The 19,761-nt window shown below is 39.1% G+C and overlaps 1 protein-coding gene and 1 long non-coding RNA gene across 44 annotated transcripts in view; one reads left to right on the forward strand and one right to left on the reverse strand.

Moving 5' to 3' along the window:
* PBRM1 (polybromo 1) overlaps nt 1-19,761 on the forward strand; it is a 112,560-nt gene that overhangs the window by 36,634 nt on the left and 56,165 nt on the right. For 18 of the 43 annotated variants that reach the window (XM_027038914.2, XM_053219229.1, XM_027038908.2 and 15 more), the window contains 7 exons: nt 431-516; nt 1,272-1,367; nt 2,003-2,091; nt 5,959-6,172; nt 9,556-9,697; nt 10,811-10,908; nt 13,037-13,081. In XM_027038914.2, coding sequence (XP_026894715.1) covers nt 431-516; nt 1,272-1,367; nt 2,003-2,091; nt 5,959-6,172; nt 9,556-9,697; nt 10,811-10,908; nt 13,037-13,081 — 770 coding nt within the window. Of the gene's footprint in view, nt 1-430; nt 517-1,271; nt 1,368-2,002; nt 2,092-5,958; nt 6,173-9,555; nt 9,698-10,810; nt 10,909-11,986; nt 12,133-13,036; nt 13,082-19,761 lie in introns of all 43 variants that reach the window. The other 25 variants (XM_053219234.1, XM_053219245.1, XM_053219248.1 and 22 more) reach the window with 4 other exon arrangements.
* Nucleotides 5,967-19,200, reverse strand: LOC128314896 (uncharacterized). Its single transcript, XR_008297121.1, has 3 exons — nt 18,643-19,200; nt 6,887-6,980; nt 5,967-6,105 (listed from the first exon to the last, which is right to left on the reverse strand). It is a non-coding gene; the product is annotated as an uncharacterized LOC128314896 (long non-coding RNA).

Raw genomic sequence — 19,761 nt, forward strand, 5'->3', positions numbered from 1 at the left:
TTGTACTTTTTGGTCTGATTATTTTCCCTTAAATAAATTTTAGAGAAAAGGGAAACTAGATTTGATCTGTTGTATGCTATTGATTTCAGTAAGTACATTCATCCTAAATTTGTGTGTGTAGTCTTTAACTTAGAAGTATATCAATTTTTAGGTCAATGGACATAGGTAGAGTTGTTCATTTTCACTCATTTTTCCTTGTTCACTGTTAGATTTTTGTGCATTACTTGACTAATTGTGAAAGAGGTAGGAGGCTTTTTAACTTCTATAGAATTATGACTGTGTTTTTGAAAGTTATGGAAAGGTTAGAGGATGCAGCTTTATGGGCATTAAATGGAAGTCTACTCCAAATGGAAGAGTGCCGTAGAAAGTGCTCTTTGATGGCATTTTAAACTGTCCTTTTTTTCTAAACCAAATAATTTTATGTTGACAGGATGCAAATTCTATAAAAAAAATATTTTATATGAAAAAGGCAGAAATTGAACATCATGAAATGGCTAAGTCAAGCCTTCGAATGAGGTATGTTTTTAAAATGTTTAAAATCCTTGTGCCTTTATTATTTGCCAAATTTTCCAGCTAGTGGAATCAGTGCAGTGTAAAACAAAATGTATGTTGCATTCGAAGATTATGTTTACAGTTAGTAATGTAATTCTGAAGAGAAGAGAGATTAACTCTTACCCAGCCCCTTCGCTGCAGCTGAAAGACTTTATTTAAAAAGAAACAATTTTTGAGGCTTAACATCACTATCTACTTTTACTGCTATGTATGTATATATTTGTTTTTATATATACTATATATAATATGTATATAACACATTATATATGATAAGTGCATGTGTAATATGGTATTTGTATGTAACACATAATAGTATATATTTATATTAGCAGCGAGAGCATATAGCTAGGTGTCAGGAGATCTAAAGTATCATCCTGGCTCTTCCAGGACTTTGAACAAGTCTTATTTCTTGGATTCCATTTCTTCCTACTGGAAATGGAAGCTGGAGTGGCTGCTTTCAAAGCTTTCTCCTGACCCTGACATTTGTTTCCTTACCAGATCCTCTGTCACTGCAGGGACCTTGAGCTCTCTAGGACCAGCGCTGGTCCATTCTCTTCTGCAGTCTTCAGGCTTTGGAACAAAGCCTGCTGTGGAGGCTCAGAAATACTTGAACATTTCTATTTAGAAACAAACCAAAAAATGCTTGTTTCCTTTTTGTCTACCCAGCATTCTGATTTCAGCTGTCAATTTTCTAAGGTTTTTTATCTTATCTGTGATAGGACTCCATCAAATTTGGCCACAGCCAGGCTGACAGGTCCTTCACACAGTAAAGGCAGCCTTAGTGAAGAGAGAAATCCCACTAGCAAGTATTACCGGTGAGAGAGTGAGTGTGTTTAATCTGAGAACTGACCATGTTTTTGAGGCGAGGCATATTAGTGTTTGCCTGATGGCTATCTTGAAATACTTCTTTGGGGTATAATTGGGTTATTATGAGAATTGTTATCAAATGCCTTTTTAAAAGTTAAGTGCTATAGTTGGCCTGATCTCACCTCTGAAAAATGCATAGGCATAAGTTGTTTGTCTGGTAGTGTTTAATATTTACAATAAAATAAATGTGTGGTAAAATACTAAAAGATTTGGTATCAAAAGTAAGATTTCTTTTCACTAAAATATGAGCATCTTAGAAGAGAATTAACCAGTAATTATGAATGAATCTGTGTTTTTCATAAAATAAAGAGTAGTGCTACATTTAAGTAACACACAATTGCAAGTAGCCTACTTTAGGCTTTCTACCACCCTGAGAGAGAAAAATTGGTCTTCTTGGCTTAGATTGATTATGGGGAATATAAAAAGTATAAAGATAAATTGAGCACACAGTTGAATAGAAATTCTTTTTTTTTTTTTTTTTTTTTTAATGTGAATGCTTTGTTAATAGTTCCTATTTCCTGTAAGGTAACCAAATTATTGTAACATTTTTTCCTGTCTTCTGATTGCTTGTTTTTCTTTGTAGAAATAAAAGAACAGTCCAAGGGGGTCGTTTGTCAGCAATTACCATGGCACTTCAGTATGGCTCAGAAAGTGAGGAGGATGCTTTAGCTGGTAGGTGTTAGGTCTTGACAAGTTAATGCCTTCTCAGCTGATCCTTCTGGTGAAGGGAAGTTACAGTAACTTTGGTCTGTCTGGGAGTTTGTCAGTTTTGGAGTACATGCTATTTTGTTGCATTTTGATTCCGCTCTTTGGGTGGCAAACTTATCAAAAGCTTGTTTATTTTATGTTATAGCTTGTATCTAATAAGTAAATACTTTTGCCAAACAGTTGGTTTGCTAGCCTTAGCACATCCCTGGTTTCAAGCCTATAAATGATAAATAGTGAGTACTAGTGATGCCATCAGGAAACCCAAGAGAGACATTCACGCCATCTTAGATTTCTAGGCCACTGCCTTACATTTTTAGTAAGCTATAGTTTCTTCTTGGCAGGAGCTTCTGATTAAAGATAGACATAAATTATAATCAGAGCAGCCTAAGACAACAAGATCAATATAAACAGGCAAATGTTCTGCAGTTAGAGAATACATGTTCTTCTCAGATTCACATTGAACAGTCATAAAAATTGCCCATGTACTTCACCATGAAACAAATTTCAACCAATTTGAAAGTTGGGTATTTTACAGAGCAAATTTCTGACCATAATGCACCTATCATAAGCACCCAATCTTGAAAAGATAAAATTTAAAAAACCAAACACTTAGATATAAATTCCAAATGTTTGGGTTTCTCTTTTTAAAAAAGAAATGCACCTATCATAAGCACCCAATCTTGAAAAGATAAAATTTAAAAAACCAAACACTTAGATATAAATTCCAAATGTTTGGGTTTCTCTTTTTAAAAAAGAAAAATTATAATAGAAATTTAATTACCTGAAATTGAACAATAGCAATAATGAACATAATATATGTCAAAACAGTAGGGATACACTAAAGGGCTATTTTGGAGGGAAACTTACAGGGCTGATTGCTTCTGTTTAGAAAAGCAACTGAAAGTCAATGAACTAAGCACCCAACATAAGTAAAAAATAAGAGAATAAAAGCAGAGACATAGAAAAAAAGGTAAGAAAGCTAAGAGCAGAAACGAATTTGTTTGAAAGGAAACCTATAGTAGAGAAGATCAGTGAAGTCAAAGTTTTTCTGTTACAACTGTTAATAAAATAGGCAAATCTGTGGTGAGAATATCAAGAAAGAAACCGAAGGAACAAATAAAAAATACTAGGGGAAACAGGGAGCATACAGATTAGAAAGAATGTATGAACTGCTTTATGCAAACAAATTTGAACATTTAGATGAAATGGGCAAACTCCTAGAAAGTGATAAATACCTGGGGCACCTGGGTGTTTTAGTCAGTTGAGTGTCCGACTTCGGCACAGGTCACGGTCTCGCAGTTCATGAGTTCGAGCCCCACATCAGGCTCACTGCTGTCTGTGTCAACGTGGAGCCCGCTTCAGATCCTCTGTGCCCATCTCTCTACCCCTCCCCCACTTGCGCTCCCCCATAAATTAAATAAATAAATAAGTAAACAAACCTAAAACAGATTCAAGAAGAAAAAGGCTTATTAGTTGTATCAGCATTAAAAAAATTATTATAGGGGCGCCTGGGTGGCTCAGTCGGTTAAGTGTCCGACTTCGGCTCAGGTCACGATCTCGCGGTCCGTGAGTTCGAGCCCCGCGTCGGGCTCTGGGCTGATGGCTCAGAGCCTGGAGCCTGTTTCTGATTCTGTGTCTCCCTCTCTCTCTGCCCCTCCCCCATTCATGCTCTGTCTCTCTCTGTCCCAAAAATAAATAAATGTTAAAAAAAAAAATTATTATAGGGGCGCCTGGGTGGCGCAGTCGGTTAAGCGTCCGACTTCAGCCAGGTCACGATCTCACGGTCCGTGAGTTCGAGCCCCGCGTCAGGCTCTGGGTTGATGGCTCAGAGCCTGGAGCCTGTTTCTGATTCTGTTTCTCCCTCTCTCTCTGCCCCTCCCCCATTCATGCTCTGTCTCTCTCTGTCCCAAAAATAAATAAACGTTGAAAAAAAAAATTAAAAAAAAAAAATGATTATAAGTCTTTTCCCATAAAAACACCAGGCCAGACATTCAAGGAACAGAATTATATACAAACTCCTGCATAGAATAGAAAAGGAGCTCCAAAAAGGAGCTCTCCAGTTTATTTTTTAAATCCGATAGAACCTAAATATCCAAACTAAACAAAAAGAAACACACTGTATCTAGCAGTATCTGTAAAAGATAATGCATGATGACACAGTTGGTTTTGCTCCAGGAATGCTAGGTCACTGCAGTATTAGAAAAGGTAAAAAGAGCACAAGGGAAATACTTACAGCATTCCCTTTACTGTAAGTAAGAATGTCGTTACCTCTTTTGATCAGAGGCCAGACAACAATGAAGGAGCAAGAATCAGAAAAGAAGAAGGATTTATAAAGATTGCAGTTGAAAGATTGTTTTTTGAGTTTTCTACTGAAAAGACTATACAGATAAATTATTGGAATTAATAAGAATAATAAGGTGCTAGATATAAGATCATTATCTAAACATTTATTTAATTTCTGGAATCAACCACAAAAAAAATGTAATTTTTTTTCTTAATGTTTATTTTTGAGAGAGACGGAGACAGAATGCGAGTGGGTTAGGGGCAGAGAGAGAGGGAGACACAGAATCTGAAGCAGGCCCCAGGCTCTGAGCTGTCCACACAGAGCGCGACATGGGGCTTGAACTCACGGACTATGAGATCATGACCTGAGCTGAAGTCGGACGCTCAACCGACTGAGCCACCCAGGCGCCCCAGAAAATGTAATTTTTTAAAGATAGGGTTGAAGTAGCAGCAAAACATATCTAGGTATATAAATCAACTACGTATGTGCAAGCTCTCTACAGAGAAAGTCAGCAGTAGTAAGGTCAGAAAAAACTAGTTTCAGATCCTCTCTTTGCTTCTGTCTCCATGACTAGATCCAGATCCTCTCTCAAATCCCCTGAGACTGGTAGTGTACCCATCTCTTAACACTGTAACTGAGTACTTAATTAATAAATGATTGTCATTCTCACCTGGGAACAGTAGTGATTTTGATTAAGAAAACTTAAATTATGGTCCTTTTATGCTATTATAGAATTTAGGGAAATGAAGAATATATTTTGTTTTTCTATAAAAATGACTATATGTTGTTTGTTTTGGTGTTTTTATGATAAGCTTCTATCTGAAACTTCCCTCAATAAGGGAAGACCTCATTCTTAAGGGATGCTATAGATCAGTGGGGCAAAATCACACAGAGTTAAAGCAAAACCAGATCTACCAATATCAACCCAACATCAGTATACATTTCTATGACCATAAACTGCATGCTGTTGCTTTAGTTCTGAGATCTGTGTATGGCTGGTTGCTGCTTTTCTTGGCCAGACACATACAGCAAGGAGTCTCTAAAGGAGTCACATTTTAAAAAGAGAAACTATTTTGGGGCACCTGGGTGGCTCAGTCGTTTGGGCGTCTGACTTCGGCTCAGGTCATGATCTCACCGTTTGTGAGTTCGGGCCCCACGTTGGGCTCTGTGCTGACAGCTCAGAGCCTGGAGCCTGCTTCGGACTCTGTGTCTCCCTCTCTTTCTGACTCTCCCCACTCATGCTCTATCTCTGTCATTCTCCAAAATAAATAAACATTAAAAAAAAATTTTTTTAAAGAAACTATTTTGTAACTTTTAAAAAACAGTATAACATATTCTATGTAACATTTTATTCTGTTTCTGTGTAACATTTCTCTACACATACAATTAAGCATTACTAACAGCATCTTTAATGAGGGCTGGAAACTATTCTTTTAATGTAAGTATTCTCAAACATACATAAGTTTAAGCTGGAAGGTGGTTAGAAGCTTTAAAGGTTGGTTCTCTCTTCCCCTTATAAATAAATACCTTTTTTGTCTTTTATTTAGCTGCACGTTATGAAGAAGGAGAGTCGGAAGCAGAGAGCATTACTTCATTTATGGATGTTTCAAATCCTTTTTATCAGCTTTATGACACAGTTAGGAGCTGTCGGAATAACCAAGGGCAGCTTATAGCTGAACCTTTTTTTCATTTGCCTTCAAAGAAAAAATACCCTGATTATTATCAGCAAATTAAAATGCCCATATCCCTACAACAGATCAGGTAAGATGTCTTCTACATTATTCCGTAGAAATCCATTTTCTTATGGTTGAGCCCTGCATATCTGTCTCCTTCCTAAAATGGATAAGGATATTAAAGGTAAAAATGTTTGCATGTCTAGAGTATGCTTGAATATTACTCCTGTGTGAAGGGTGAGAAATAAATTTGATTACATTCAAATGGTATTCTTTGTACTACAGTAGAGTCAAGGCAAGTGAACCAAAGTTATTCCAGCTAGGCAACTCAAAAGTCATATAGCTCAGAATTTAACTGTCCATTTTCTTACAACTGAGCAAAACACAAAAATCTTTCTGCTTATACCTCTCAGTGATATTTTAATTATAACAGTTTAACTGTATTTAAATTTTGTATCTACAGTTGAGCCCCCAGAATAAGTATAGTTAGCTCTTAGAGAATTCATTATTTGAAACAATACCTGAAAGATGGCCCATCTTGGTTTCCCTTTTCTGTATAGAAAATGGTAAAATAATCAGAAGAGCCTAGGTGGCTCAGTTGGTTAAGCATCTAACTCTTGATTTTGGCTCAGGTCATGATCTCACAGTTTGTGGGTTCAGGCCCCTTGTGGGGCTCTGTGCTGATAGTGCAGAGCCTGCTTGGGATCCTCTCTCTTCCTCTCTCTCTGCCCCTCCCCTGCTTGTGTGCATTCTCTCTCTCACTCTCTCAAAAATAAATAAACTTAAAAAAAAAGAAAATTACCATTGAGGGATGACTGGCTGGCTCAGTTGGTAGAGCATGGTAACTCTTGATCTCAGGGTTGTGAGTTCTAGCCCCACATTGGGCATGGAGACTACTTTTAAATAAACAAACAAATAAAGAATCATTGGGAAATCAGCCAGACAGAATACTGAAACCACTACATTATTAAAAATAATAGGAAATAAGTAATATTGTAACTCTCACAGTGTGGGTTAGGTTTTACAGTATACCTAAATAGAGGTAACAACACAAAAATAATTGGGTAAAATCACACTAAGCTGATATTTACCAGGGCAGGTGACTCACTTTCCAAATAATAGAAATTAAAATTCTTATACTTGCTGAATCCTAGAAAATAAGTTTGGCTAGCAACAGGTGTTTCCTGGTTTTGCATTTGTAATTTCCATGTTCATCATTTGATCAGTAAAATTTATGGTGTTTTTACTTAATCCAAACTTGGGAGGTTTTGTACACAGGTAGGATAATAGAAAATCAGTTTATTTTGCCCTCTTAAAATAATACTGAAATTAAAGCTGCCATTCATGAAGAAAATCATTTGGAAATTGTCTTTTATACTCTTTATCTTGGGAAAGGTAGTGACAGTCTTCTAGATGTTGAGAGGTTCTCTTTTAACTCAGCAATTTTTGTCCTTAGTTTCTTTTCTCCCTCAGTCTTTGTTGTTGTTCAGTCTAATTCATTAATTCAAAAGAAGACATATTTCAAGCCAACTCAATCACCTGCCTACAACCTTCTTCTGGTTAAAATTTTCTAGTATAAACCTTGCTTTGTTAAGTCAATAATTCTGTGCCTTCCCCCTTTTTAAATTTACTTTTTGACAGTTGTTGGCACACAGGTAGGGGAGTGTGAGGAATGGAGAAGTGGCTGAGAACTAGCTGGGAGCACAGTAGAATTCTGCAGGGTCAGCTTTTAGGGTGACTCATCTACCTCCTTTCTAAGGACCCACAGGCCAGTGGTGCCTGACAGGAGCTGGACCACCTTCCATTGTCTCTCCGTAGGAGCAACAGGGAAATTGACAGCAGTACTGCCGACTAGAACTTTCTGTGATGGTGGAAATGCTATTTTCTCTGCCCTGTCCATTATGGCAGCCACTAGTCACACGTGACTATGGAGCACTTGATATGTGGCAGGTGCAACTAAGGAACTAGATTTTAAATTTTATTTTGATTTAAATAGCTACACGTTGCTAGTGGCTACTCTATTATATAGCCTAGTCCTAGGAAGATTTGTTGGCAGAAGTATGATAGTTGAGTGTCATCAAAAGCAACAGAAATGGAAGAGTGGTCAGGAACTAGACAGTGTGGCTCCGTATGCCACCTTTCACTGTGCTGAGGCTTGTCAGCCCCGTCTTTTATTTCCCATTCGGCCCATCCCACCCCTACTATGCTTGATTAACATCAGTCTGATGAGTATCTGAAGATTTACTGTAGATTGTCACTTACAAGTTTGAGTTCCGTGTCTGTTCTTCATGGGTATTGAGAATACTCAGCACATTACCCCTGGAGTTGGCCTGAATAATGATGTCTGAGGCTGTAATTTAAGTTCTGGGTGCTAGCTACATAAGCTGGTACTGAGAACTGAGTTTCTGCATCGTTGTTGTTTGCTTCATCCCAGAGATGTCCTCTAACACTCGTGTCTTTTTAAGCCCACATGGAATCTGCACATAGTTTGTGGGTGCTTCCATCAGAAGATTTCAAAGTCTATCCTAAGTGCATATAGTTAGGGCAAACTGGCTCTTAACTTCATATAAAATGTATAAGGGACTTTATGAGAGTTGGTGTTAGCAATAGCCATAGTGTCTGAGAGACATATCAGAATTCTTAAGGCTTTTGGGGTGCCCGGGTGGCTCGGTTGAGCGACTTCGACTCCAGTCATGATGTGTCATAGCTTGTGAGTTCAAGCCCCGCATTGGGCTCTGTGCTGACAGCTCGGAACCTGGAGCCTGCTTCAGATTCTGTGTCTCCCTCTCACTCTGCCCCTCCCCTGCTTGCATGTTCTCTCTCTCAAAAATAAATAAACGTTAAAAAAAAAAAGAATTATTAAGACTTTTAAGTAAAATAAGTAAAAACGTCAATTTTAAGCCACCATAATGAGTTACAAATGTTTGTATTGGAAGGGTGGTAGTGAATGGACTCTGACGTGTGTGTGTCTCATTTACCATCTTAAGATATCTTCGTTGTACATACATGTATCCCCTGAGTTGCTCTTTCATGGTGTTGCCAGTACTTTCTCTTTTCTTTCACCCTTATGAATGGGAACGGACTTTTATTTTCAGAAGTGGCTAGATCACCATGGTTCTTCATTAAGGTAGCTTAAAACCTCCTTGATTTTTTTTCTCTTCTTGGGGTTTGAATATTAGCCACTATGGGTTTTCCATTAGGATTTTTGCTAGTATATTTGCTTTGTAATTGACCACCTTGACACCTAGGTCCTCTTATTACTTCTTCTAGTGTTTCGTTCTTCTGGATTTTCAGGTAGACTGTTGTGCTAACTACAATGGTGCTTTTGCCTCCTGTATTGAAAGTGCCCCTACCAGGCCTCTAATCAGCGTCACCAGTGAAGAGGCCAGTCACTGCTTGCTAAGACTTTCAGTAAGGATGTTCCATCGTTTTCGTAAAGGCAAAGTGTAGCTATGTGTTTGTCTTTCACAGAACAAAGCTCAAGAACCAAGAATATGAAACTTTAGATCATTTGGAGTGTGATCTGAATTTAATGTTTGAAAATGCCAAGCGCTATAATGTTCCCAACTCAGCCATCTACAAGCGGGTCCTAAGATTGCAGCAAGTCATGCAGGTATGATGCCTTGGGTTTGCTTGGCTGCAGCGTGTGTGACTGAGGTGATTTCACAAAGTACGAGGCTGTGCTTTTAAGAGGTGTGATTTCTCCCAGCATTGACACATCATTTATTTCAGCCACAAGTCCTGCTGGGTACTTTTTTAGAGTTGTCAGGACCATGTAGAGTAAAAGAATAGTTTAGACTTAGTTGCCTTTGTGAGTGGAAGGAGCGGGGATTTGTGCCTGGGGAGTAATTTTACAGTCCTCAGGAAGTTTCCTTCCAATCACAGACAATATTCTGTTATTTAGATTTTATTTCTTTTGTCCTAGATTTTGCTAAGGTGGGATTAGTCCTAGGAGAAAGGACACCTTAGAGCTAATTCATCATTGTACAGTGTCCATGAATTTATCAGATCCTTTCTGATGGGCATCTGGAGTCATGGGTCCCTTACGGGTTTTGAAAGATAAAGGAATAGATACGAAATACAAAGTGTGTCTGTTGGTTTTGGGTAGACTCTTTCTGGAAAGAGAATCTCAGAGCAAGGAAGCAACAAAAGCAATTTTAGACCACCTATAGAATCTTCATTTTGTATAGTCAGTACTAGCATGAGTGCTGTGGATTTCAAGTATTTTCTTTCAGTACTCTGTATATCTTCTCTAAGTGCGGTGGTTGGACTTTCAGCTGTTTGGCAGAAGGTCTTTAAAAATGCATGTGTTGAAAAGTAGATCTTCTTTCACCTCTCACATTAAACTTTCTTCTTAGCCACACCATTGCTTAAGAAGTGAAGGGTACCAGAGACCGTCTTTGAATTGGCTTTACTTAAAATGACCCCTGGGGCCGGATGCCCCTACAACTTGCTTCAGTGCTTTTAATGTCTGTGCCCTTTGTAGTCTTGCATTTTAGTTATTGTTGATTCCTCAACCCTCTGGATCTGTTTTTTTAACCTACTTTTCTGTCAAGCAGGCTTTTGTTGATTGGGTTATTGAAAATCTTTACGGACTCTAATTTTGTGCATCCTCCATGCGGTTGTGTTTTTCTAAAAGAATCTGCTATGTCTAGCTTATTAGTAATCATATATTCTAGGAGTGTTCAGCACGTGAGCTTGACTCCTGGGATCTGCTCTGTTTCAGGCAAAGAAAAAGGAGCTTGCCAGGAGGGACGACATTGAGGATGGAGACAGCATGATCTCTTCGGCCACCTCTGACGCTGGTAGCGCGAAAAGAAAAAGGTACACACTCTTCTCACAGCTGGAGACACCTCCGTTTCTATTATTTTGTTTTTGAGAAATGCAGAAAAATGTGTTTTTAAGTGATCAGGTATGAATTTTCTTATAAGCTTTAATTATCTAATAACACATCTTCTGTTAGAATTCATTTGTAAATTGTATGATTAGCACTTTTGTTGGTGCAAGTACCATACTGGTGTTAGATGATCAAGATGAAAAATGGTGACTACTTACGTAGCTTGGAAGAACGTGTTCCTCTTTTTGCTGTCTGGGTTATTTTGTTTAATGTGGCATTTCAGGAGTGCCACTTAAATGTGATTTAGGTAATTTCTACATGGTGAATTGCAAAACATTCAGTACTATCACTGCAGTGAAGTAAGTCACTGATACTCTTACATCCTTGTTTTTCCTTATGAATCTGATCTTTATTTGCCATTTTAAGGATGTCAGATTGTAAACTACCAAGTCATAACTTCTTGTAGATCATACAATGCTAAGCCAGATGTTTGCTTTTCTCCTCTTTCAAATCTCTCTCTGAACTTCCCTAACCCTTCCTTTCTCTCACGGGTTGTATGGAAGGGCACCTCACTGTGAGATTCTGAAGCTGGACTCCATAAAAAGTCATACAAGAACATCTCTTCTATCTACGCCTCCCACACAGAGTTTCTCTGGCTTGATCTTTGTGGAACACCATATTCTCCCTCAGCCTTAACTGTTTCACCATCTCTGTAGCAGCAGTCACTCCAGGGAGGACACCTTAAACAAGAAATAAGCTAATCACTAATAGCGGGGACAGGTTCAAAGTTGAATAAAGAAGTTACTAGTAACTGTTGACACTGTTCTGTTCATGCACTAATAGATCCACTAAGATCAGAGGATTAAAGAAGTGGCTTACAAAAGAGAAGCTGTCCTGTCTTTTCCTCTTATAAATAGCATTTGGGAAAAATGTTTTAGCTTTGAAAATAACTGCTGTGCTATGCCATGGGAATTAAATTGATTGGTGTGCCCTGAGATGTGAGTCTCCTCCATTGCTGGCCTGTGAATTTCATCCTTCCAAGTTCTTAATTCCTTGTTATACCAGGGACAACGGAGGAAAAATGTGAAACCAGATCAGAGACATCAAATCAAGAACATCTTTGAGTATAATTATATAACTCTACTACAGCATCACCTGTGTTTTCCAGATCAGTCACCCATCAAAGATAAAAACTTCTAAGGCAAAAGAAGGTAATGGAGGCAAAAGTGATGGTACAGTTAGTGCCAACACTGAATGAAAAGAGAGATCTTAAACTAGTTGAGTGTTAAAAAAGCAGTTCCGAAGAAGCCTTAGCCCAGGCCAGAAACTTAAAAGTACCTATCTCTCTCTGTCACTTGTAGTTTGTGGGACAACCCAAGTACATCAAAAGAAAGTTATTACTCTAAAACCTCCCATTAAAAACAAAACTAAGAATTATGTTGTTGAAATCATAAAAATCCCACTTCAGACAAAAAGTCTCCATGAGCAGGTTTCCTAGGAAGTGTTTTGAGTAATGAGGTGAAAAACACAAGAGCAAACATAAATCAAAGCTCAGGCAGTAAAAGAACATAACTGGTTTTGAAATCTAGGCATGAGCGGCCATTGAGAAGTTGAGAGAAGCAAGTCCTATACTCTGAACTGTGTGGCAAAGGAAGAAACATAATGAGCCTTTAGAAGGTAGCTAGTTATGTTAAGAGGTTTTGCTGATGAGAAATAGACTTTTTCCAGAATTCAGGCAAACATAGCTGCCTAATAGGTTAAGTTCAGCTTGTCCACAGAAGTCAGGGCCAGGTTTTCCAAGTACCATTCGACTTGATGACTCCTGAATATTGTGTATGACTCGATCTTTGCCTTTTTTTTTTTTAATATCGCAGAGTATGAGAACAATTAATGTATGTTTTCTTCATTCTGGGAGTGCATTCTTCTCCCCCACCCCTTTGCCCAAAAATCTACCTGCTGTCTTCCAGGTTAAAATATTCCAAGTATTCTTAATATCTTTTATCCTTTGGATTGAAGAATCTTCTTTTTTCGCAACCTTATTTGGTTTATACATGATCCTCCAATGTTGCTTGTTTTGTTTCTCTTCACATGTAATGTTTGTTTCTGCTTTCCCAGGAACACTCTTGACAGTGAGATGTTGGGTCTCAGGAGGCTCTCCAGGTGTGCAGTCCTTTTTTATGCATAAACATATTTTTAAAAGTATAACTTCTGTAGCATGGTCAGAAGGTGAAAAGTGAAGACTTAAGCATGTGAAATGACAGTTTATTTTTGGGAGCCAGTTTATTTTATGAATAAAGCAAGCAGTATTGTTTGGAAGTATAGTTGGTAAAATCAATTCAGAATTAGTTAGCCTAGGTAGTTCAGAAGCCTTAATTTGTTGCCAGCTTTGCCAGGGGCAGCAAGCCCCCTCACCAGTCGTTGTGGTTTTGCTTGTGCAGCAGAAGGCTGAGGCCGGGAATACGGTGGCATCGCCAGGGTCCAGTGGCTGGCGGATGCTGATTCCCTTTCAGGATGTCTTTTACAGATTGAGGGGTGGTGGAAGGATCAAAATCAATGTTGACATTCCAAGTGATGTCAGCCTGTATTGGCGCCTGTGCGTTGGGTTAGTGCTTCTCGAGCATGAATACATCTCCTCAGTCTCTGATCTTGCCCATGTTTTGTTTCTTTGATAGCATCCATTCTTTTGCATGTCACTTATGATTTTGAAAACAGCCTGCAAGTTGCCATGTTATAGTCTCAGTGATCATTGTGTGGTGCTTTTATTTTTACCTTAGCCTTCTGGCATTCATGGAGTGTCAATTGCTTGCAGAACACCAGACTCTGCTCTTACAGGCCATAAAGGAAAATGGTTAGGCATCATCTCTACCTGCCGGGAACTTACTGGCCAGAAGAGGCAGGTTGAAAACAAATGAAATTATGTGGAAGCAATGTAAGAAAATAATTGCACAAGGTACACTGTTGTGTAGTACTATAGAACTACATGCATGATTGCCCAGATAGCTCCAGGAAATATGATTTCCCTATCGTGCTTAAGAAAAGGTTTCTTAGATCACAAATTTAAGGAAAAGACCACGGGTTGTATTTCTTTTATATCGTTCATAGTGTATGCCGCTAGCTCTGGGTAGTAGTAGAAATAGAAACGTGGGACATCATGAAGTAGTGTCATACTCCCGAGCTCTAGAACTTAACTGCCCAAGTTCAAATCCTAGTTATTCTAATTAGCTTTGTGATCTGAACCTCGCCTCAATTTTCTCATCTGAAAATGGAATTGATAACTATACCTACATAAGATTGTTGTGAGGACCTGAGTGGTTAATGTGTTTGAAGCCCTCAGAACTGGGCCTAGATGCAGTTAGTACTCTGATTGTAACTCTGATTATTTCCTGGGAGTAGTTCCTATGACATTAAGACTCGGTAGATTTCATTTTGTGTTTAGTCCAATGTGTAGTCTGGGAAACTCATTAGAAAAGGTTTGTTATTTATTAAAAGGTTTTACTTATTAAAAGGTTTTATTCCTTAAAGGCTTAAAGATGCAGTGAATGTAGCGAGCCTTGTAAAGGAGAGAACCTTTGGGTTTACTTAGCTTAACAGCAGACACCACTGAAACTCTAGGACCAGGTTGTTAAATGCTGGTAGACCTGGACGCCTATGAGGGTAGAGAGGCTCTTGGTAAGTGCTGACTTTTAGGAAAGGGAGCAACATCATACATTTTTCTTTGTTTGTTTTAACATTTATTTATTATTGAGAGAGAGACACAGAGTGTGAGCAGGGGGGAGGGGGAGAAAGAGAGGGAGACACAGAATCTGAAGCAGGCTCCAGGCTCTGAGCTGTCAGCACAGAGCCCAACACAGGGCTCAAACTCACAGACTGCAAGATCGTGACCTGAGCCGAAGTCGGTCGTCTAACCAACTGAGCCACCCAGGTGCCCTGGGAGCCACATCATAAAAGCAGCCTGGTCTCAGTTCTCATTGGTCACTTTATGACGTTAGGTATTTGCTTGATTTCTTTAATCCTCCAGTTTTCCATCGGCAAAGTTGGGATTGTAAGTGTACCCCCGGTTCTTAGAGTTTGAGGATTAAATGAGATTGCACATGTAGTGCTCATTAGCACAGTCCCTGGCACATGGAAGAAGTGTTAACTGTAACTATAAATGGGAATTTTGTGTTTATATGCAAATATGAATACATATAAAAAATAGCAGCTTCAGAGGAAGAGTAATTGTTAAGGACATTTGAGAAAGTGGTCAGCCTCAGAGTATGAGGGTGAGGACTAACACTGTGGCATGAAAAATTGAAAGGCAAGATCAGACCCAGAAGGGCTGTGGAGGCCCTCTAAAACTTGGTGATAAACTAAGAGAAGCAAAAAGTGACAGTGATTACAGTGTTTGAGACTGGCTGGGAGTCAGGAGGATGTGGTAGTGGTAGCCCTGGAAAATCAGATTCAGAACAGAGCCTTTTCTAGCTTCTAATTTTGTGCAAATTAGAAAAAGCACCCATTTCTCAAGACACTTTCATTTGTTAGAAAATTGCTATAATAGAATGATTTTGTTAGCACAGACCCCTTTATGGCCCATCCCTTATAAAATTTTAGAACTGCATATTTATTACAGCAGTGTCTGTTATCTGAATTGGCATCCCCTTAAGTGTGGCACCTGTAAGTGCACAATGATAAACAGCCCTGGATTTGAACTCCCTTGAGATATAGTTTACTTTAGTATGTTCAAAGGTGCTGATTAAAAAAAGAAGAATGAGTATGCCAGTTACAAGTTCCGAGATTTATGTGCCTTTCCCAAAATGGGGAGGAGTAAACAAACTATTTACAGTTGGTGGTCTGAGAGAGGAGGACAGGTAAGACGCATGGAAGCGTTCTAAGAAGAATCTGAAAAACAAAGTAACATTGAAAACAGTGAACAGAAGGGCAGCTAGGTGGCTCAGTCTGTTGAGCGTCCGACTTCAGCTCAGGTCATGATCTCGCAGTTGGTAAGGTCAAGCCCTGCATCGGGCTCTGTGCTGACAGCTCAGAGCCCGGATCCTGCTTCGGATTCTGTGTCTCCTCCTCTCCCTCCGCCATCCCTGCTTGCATTCATCTTTCCATCTCTCAAAAATGAATAAACGCTTAAAAAAAAAAAAAAGAAAGAAAGAAAACTGAACAGAAAGTACCAGTTAGGGGAATATGGTATCTGTTTTTTGTAATGTAGAGTTTACTGCTTTCAGAAAGTACTTGAAGTTACTTCCAAGAGTCATGGATATAATAAAGTTCAGCATCCATATTGGAAAGAGATAAAGTAAATACACCAGCCACCCAAGCTAAAACAGTTGCTATAGAGAGAATGAAATTTAGCTCTTGAGTTTTTTCTGGCAGCCAGATTAAAACTAATGTGAACCAGTAGTTCTCAGTCACAAAGGCAATATAAGGATCCAGGAAAATGTCAGCAAAGTAACAAAACTGAGTTTGTTCAGACAAGGTTATAAGTGGCCCTGATAACAAAAGTTTTGCTTGCCTTTGAGGATAGAAACCAGTTACACATCACTCTCTTAAAGAGTGAATGATACAAATGGGAAAAAGATACTATTGGTAATAAAAGTCCTAAAACAGTACATTTCAATTATTAGAGCACTGTCTTAAATAAACTCAGATTTCCCATTTTGAATTATATATTTTTTTACATGTTTGGTTTTTTGGGTTTTTTTTGAGAGAGAGAACACAAGCAGGGGAGGGGCGGGGGTGGGGGGCACAGAATCCGAAGCAGGCTCCAGGCACTGAGCTGTCAGCACAGAGCCCGAAGCAGGGCTCCAACTCATGAACCGTGAGATCACGACCTGAGTCAAAGTGAGATGCCTAACCAGCTGAGCTACCCAGGTGCCCCAGATTTCATATTTTGGATATGTCCCATATAAGGCTGCCTAGTGTCAGAGTTATCCCACTCGCCCATCTTTTACTTTGTTGACCCTTTTTCTAAAATCCAGTTAAAAGCTTTCCCTCCTCTTCAAAAAGCTCATGAAATTCTGCCCTAGATCCACTGTCAGAGTATTTGTAGCTTCATATAGAAAAGTCCAGTGGTAATTGGGAGTAGTGTACTAGAACTAGGAAGAGAAGAGAGCTTACCTGGACTAAGTAAGGCACCTTGAATTGTTATGTATGGTATTCCTGGAATGAGGAGTGATTTCATTTTGAGTTGATGATTGAAGAGATTTTTTAAGCTTGGGTTCAAAATGGGATTTCTGTGGATGGAACTGAAAGTATCATGCTAAGTGAATTAAGTCAGTCAGAGAAAGACAGATACCGTATGTTTTCACTCATGTGGATCTTGAGAAACTTAACAGAAGACCGTGGGGGAGGGGAATGGAAAAAATAGTTACAAGCAGAAAGGGAGGGAAGCAAACCATAAGAGACTCTGAAATACAGAGAACAGACTGAGGGATGGATGATGGGAGTTGGGGAGAGGGGAAAATGGGTGATGGGCATTGAGGAGGGCGCTTGCTGGGATGAGCACTGGGTGTTGTATGTAAGCGATGAACCATGGGAATCTACCCCCAAAACCAACAGCACACTGTATACACTGTGTGTTAGCCAAGTTGATAATAAATTATATTTTTTTAAAAAAGAAAGAAAACAATCAATTCTGGAAAACAAACAGAAAAACCAAAATGGGATTTCTGAGTCTTCATTTTGAAGTTCTACCCCTCTACACACAAGTGAGACCCAAAGAAACCATAAGTATCTTTAGTAGTTCTAACATAGATTTCCTGGGTATCAAATTGAGATTCTGAAATTTTTCTTTAGAGGCTTCTGTCATCTGTGTTCTAATCTCTGCCCAGATGTGGAGCTCTGTGGTTTTGGAGCTCGTCCCAAGTTCCCTTTCCATTATCCACTTGCTAGAGTCCTGGACTAAGAGGACTCTTGGCTCTCCCCAGATGTCTCTTCAAGGAAATAATTCCCACTGGATGAAACTTCTAACATATCTAACAATCATTTACCTGATGCAGAGACACAAAAGTACTAAGAGGGGAAAACAGCAGAAATGGTCCCGGGGCCATTCAGGATTACCCAAGGGAAATGAGCAGTCTGAGTGAAGGCAAAGGAAACAGGTTCTTTTTCCCTTCCTAACTAACCACTTCCACACTGTCTTAGCTCCATGATGCTTGGAAGATAGGCATTTTTGACATTTTATTATTTATTTTCCCATTTCTGACACATTTAAGTTTATTTATTTTGAGACAGAGACAGCATGAGTGGGGTTGGGGCAGAGAGAGAGAAAGAGAGAGAGAATCCCAAGCAGGCTCCATGCTGCCAGCGCAGAGCCCAATGCAGGGCTTGAATCCACGAAACTGTAAGAGAACATGACCTGAGCCAAACCAAGGTGACTGAGCTATCCAGGCACCCCTCATTTCTGACACATTTTAAAAGCTTGACTTAAAGGTGGATATTTCTTTTCTTGTCTATTAATTATTCTGTATTAGGTTTTGTTTCTTTTTTAAAAAACATATTTTGAACTTGGGAGAGAAAATATCTGGCCTTTGGCCTCATCATGACACAGTAGAGTGAGTCACTGAACCAGGAGACCCATTTGGCCACATAGTTTTCTTCAGAAATGTACTTCCTTCCATTTATAAGACAGGAAACAGATAAAAAATATTTACTTCTAAGTACTATATTATACCACCTTATAAGCATTTGTTGAATAGAAATTAAGTCATAAATCATTTCATTTTACTACCTACCTGAGTATTCATCTTGAGACTGCTGGTTTGAGCTTTGGTAGAATTTATCAGTGTCCTGAAAACACACACATAGTGGGCCGGAAATCATGCTGGAAAATCATCTCTTCTAATAATTCACTGGACCACTCGCCTTGGGCAAGTCATTTAGCCTCTCTGAGCCAGTTTCCTCAACAGTTAAGAGACAGACTATCTGTTCTCTTGGGCTCCTTTTTAACTCAGGTTCTAACCTGTGGCCCCTTGACTTTGTTCCACACTACACATATTTGTGGCTTAGTTTCACATCTCACAGGGAGAATTTGGAGAACAAGACAAGGACTCACATTCAAGATGAAAATTTTCTCAAGAGCTCACGTGAACCACTGAGCATTTATTCCTTAGGCTAGATTGGGATTTTGGAGTAATGCTGACAGAGCTGGAGGGAGCAGGGAGTGACCTAGACAGGATAAATGCAGGAGAGACCTGTATGCATTGTAGAGACTCTAGTCTTGCAGGTAGCCTCCCTTTGTTTTCTGGTAATCAGGATATGCAGGTACTCAGAGTGGTTGTCTTAAGAGATGGGATATTCTCTGTGTGTGTGTTTGGTTTTGGTGTTTTTTTAAAAAAAATTTTTTTTAATGTTTGTTTATTTCTGAGACAGAGACAGAACATGAGTAGGGGAGGGGCAGAGAGCGAGGGAGACACAGAATCGGAAGCAGGCTCCAGGCTCTGAGCTGTCAACACAAGAACTCAACACAGGGCTCGAACTCACAAACTGTGAGATCATGACCTGAGCCAAAGTTGGTCACTCAACCGACTGAGCCACCCAGGCTCCCCAGGTTTTGGTGTTTTGAAGTGAGACTGTTAGTAACAGCAGGGAATCAGTAGTTTTATTCCACTTTTGCTGTGTTCTTAAAAACAAAAAGTGTATTTCAACTGATAATAGAGTTTCATTTTCTTTGGATATTAGAGAAGGCTTTTTTTTTAAGCATTGCATTTCATAAATATTTTAAACAGGTTTGTCTGGTGTTCATTGGCTGCTCCTACTAGAGTCACTGTTTTAATTTTAACTATTTGGAAATTCTCCTAATATTTGCTTATAGCTTCCAGCATGTTTACTGTGTTTGTGGCATATGTAATCAG

This window comes from Acinonyx jubatus, chromosome A2 (assembly GCF_027475565.1).
Source record: "Acinonyx jubatus isolate Ajub_Pintada_27869175 chromosome A2, VMU_Ajub_asm_v1.0, whole genome shotgun sequence".
Taxonomy (NCBI): domain Eukaryota; kingdom Metazoa; phylum Chordata; class Mammalia; order Carnivora; family Felidae; genus Acinonyx; species Acinonyx jubatus.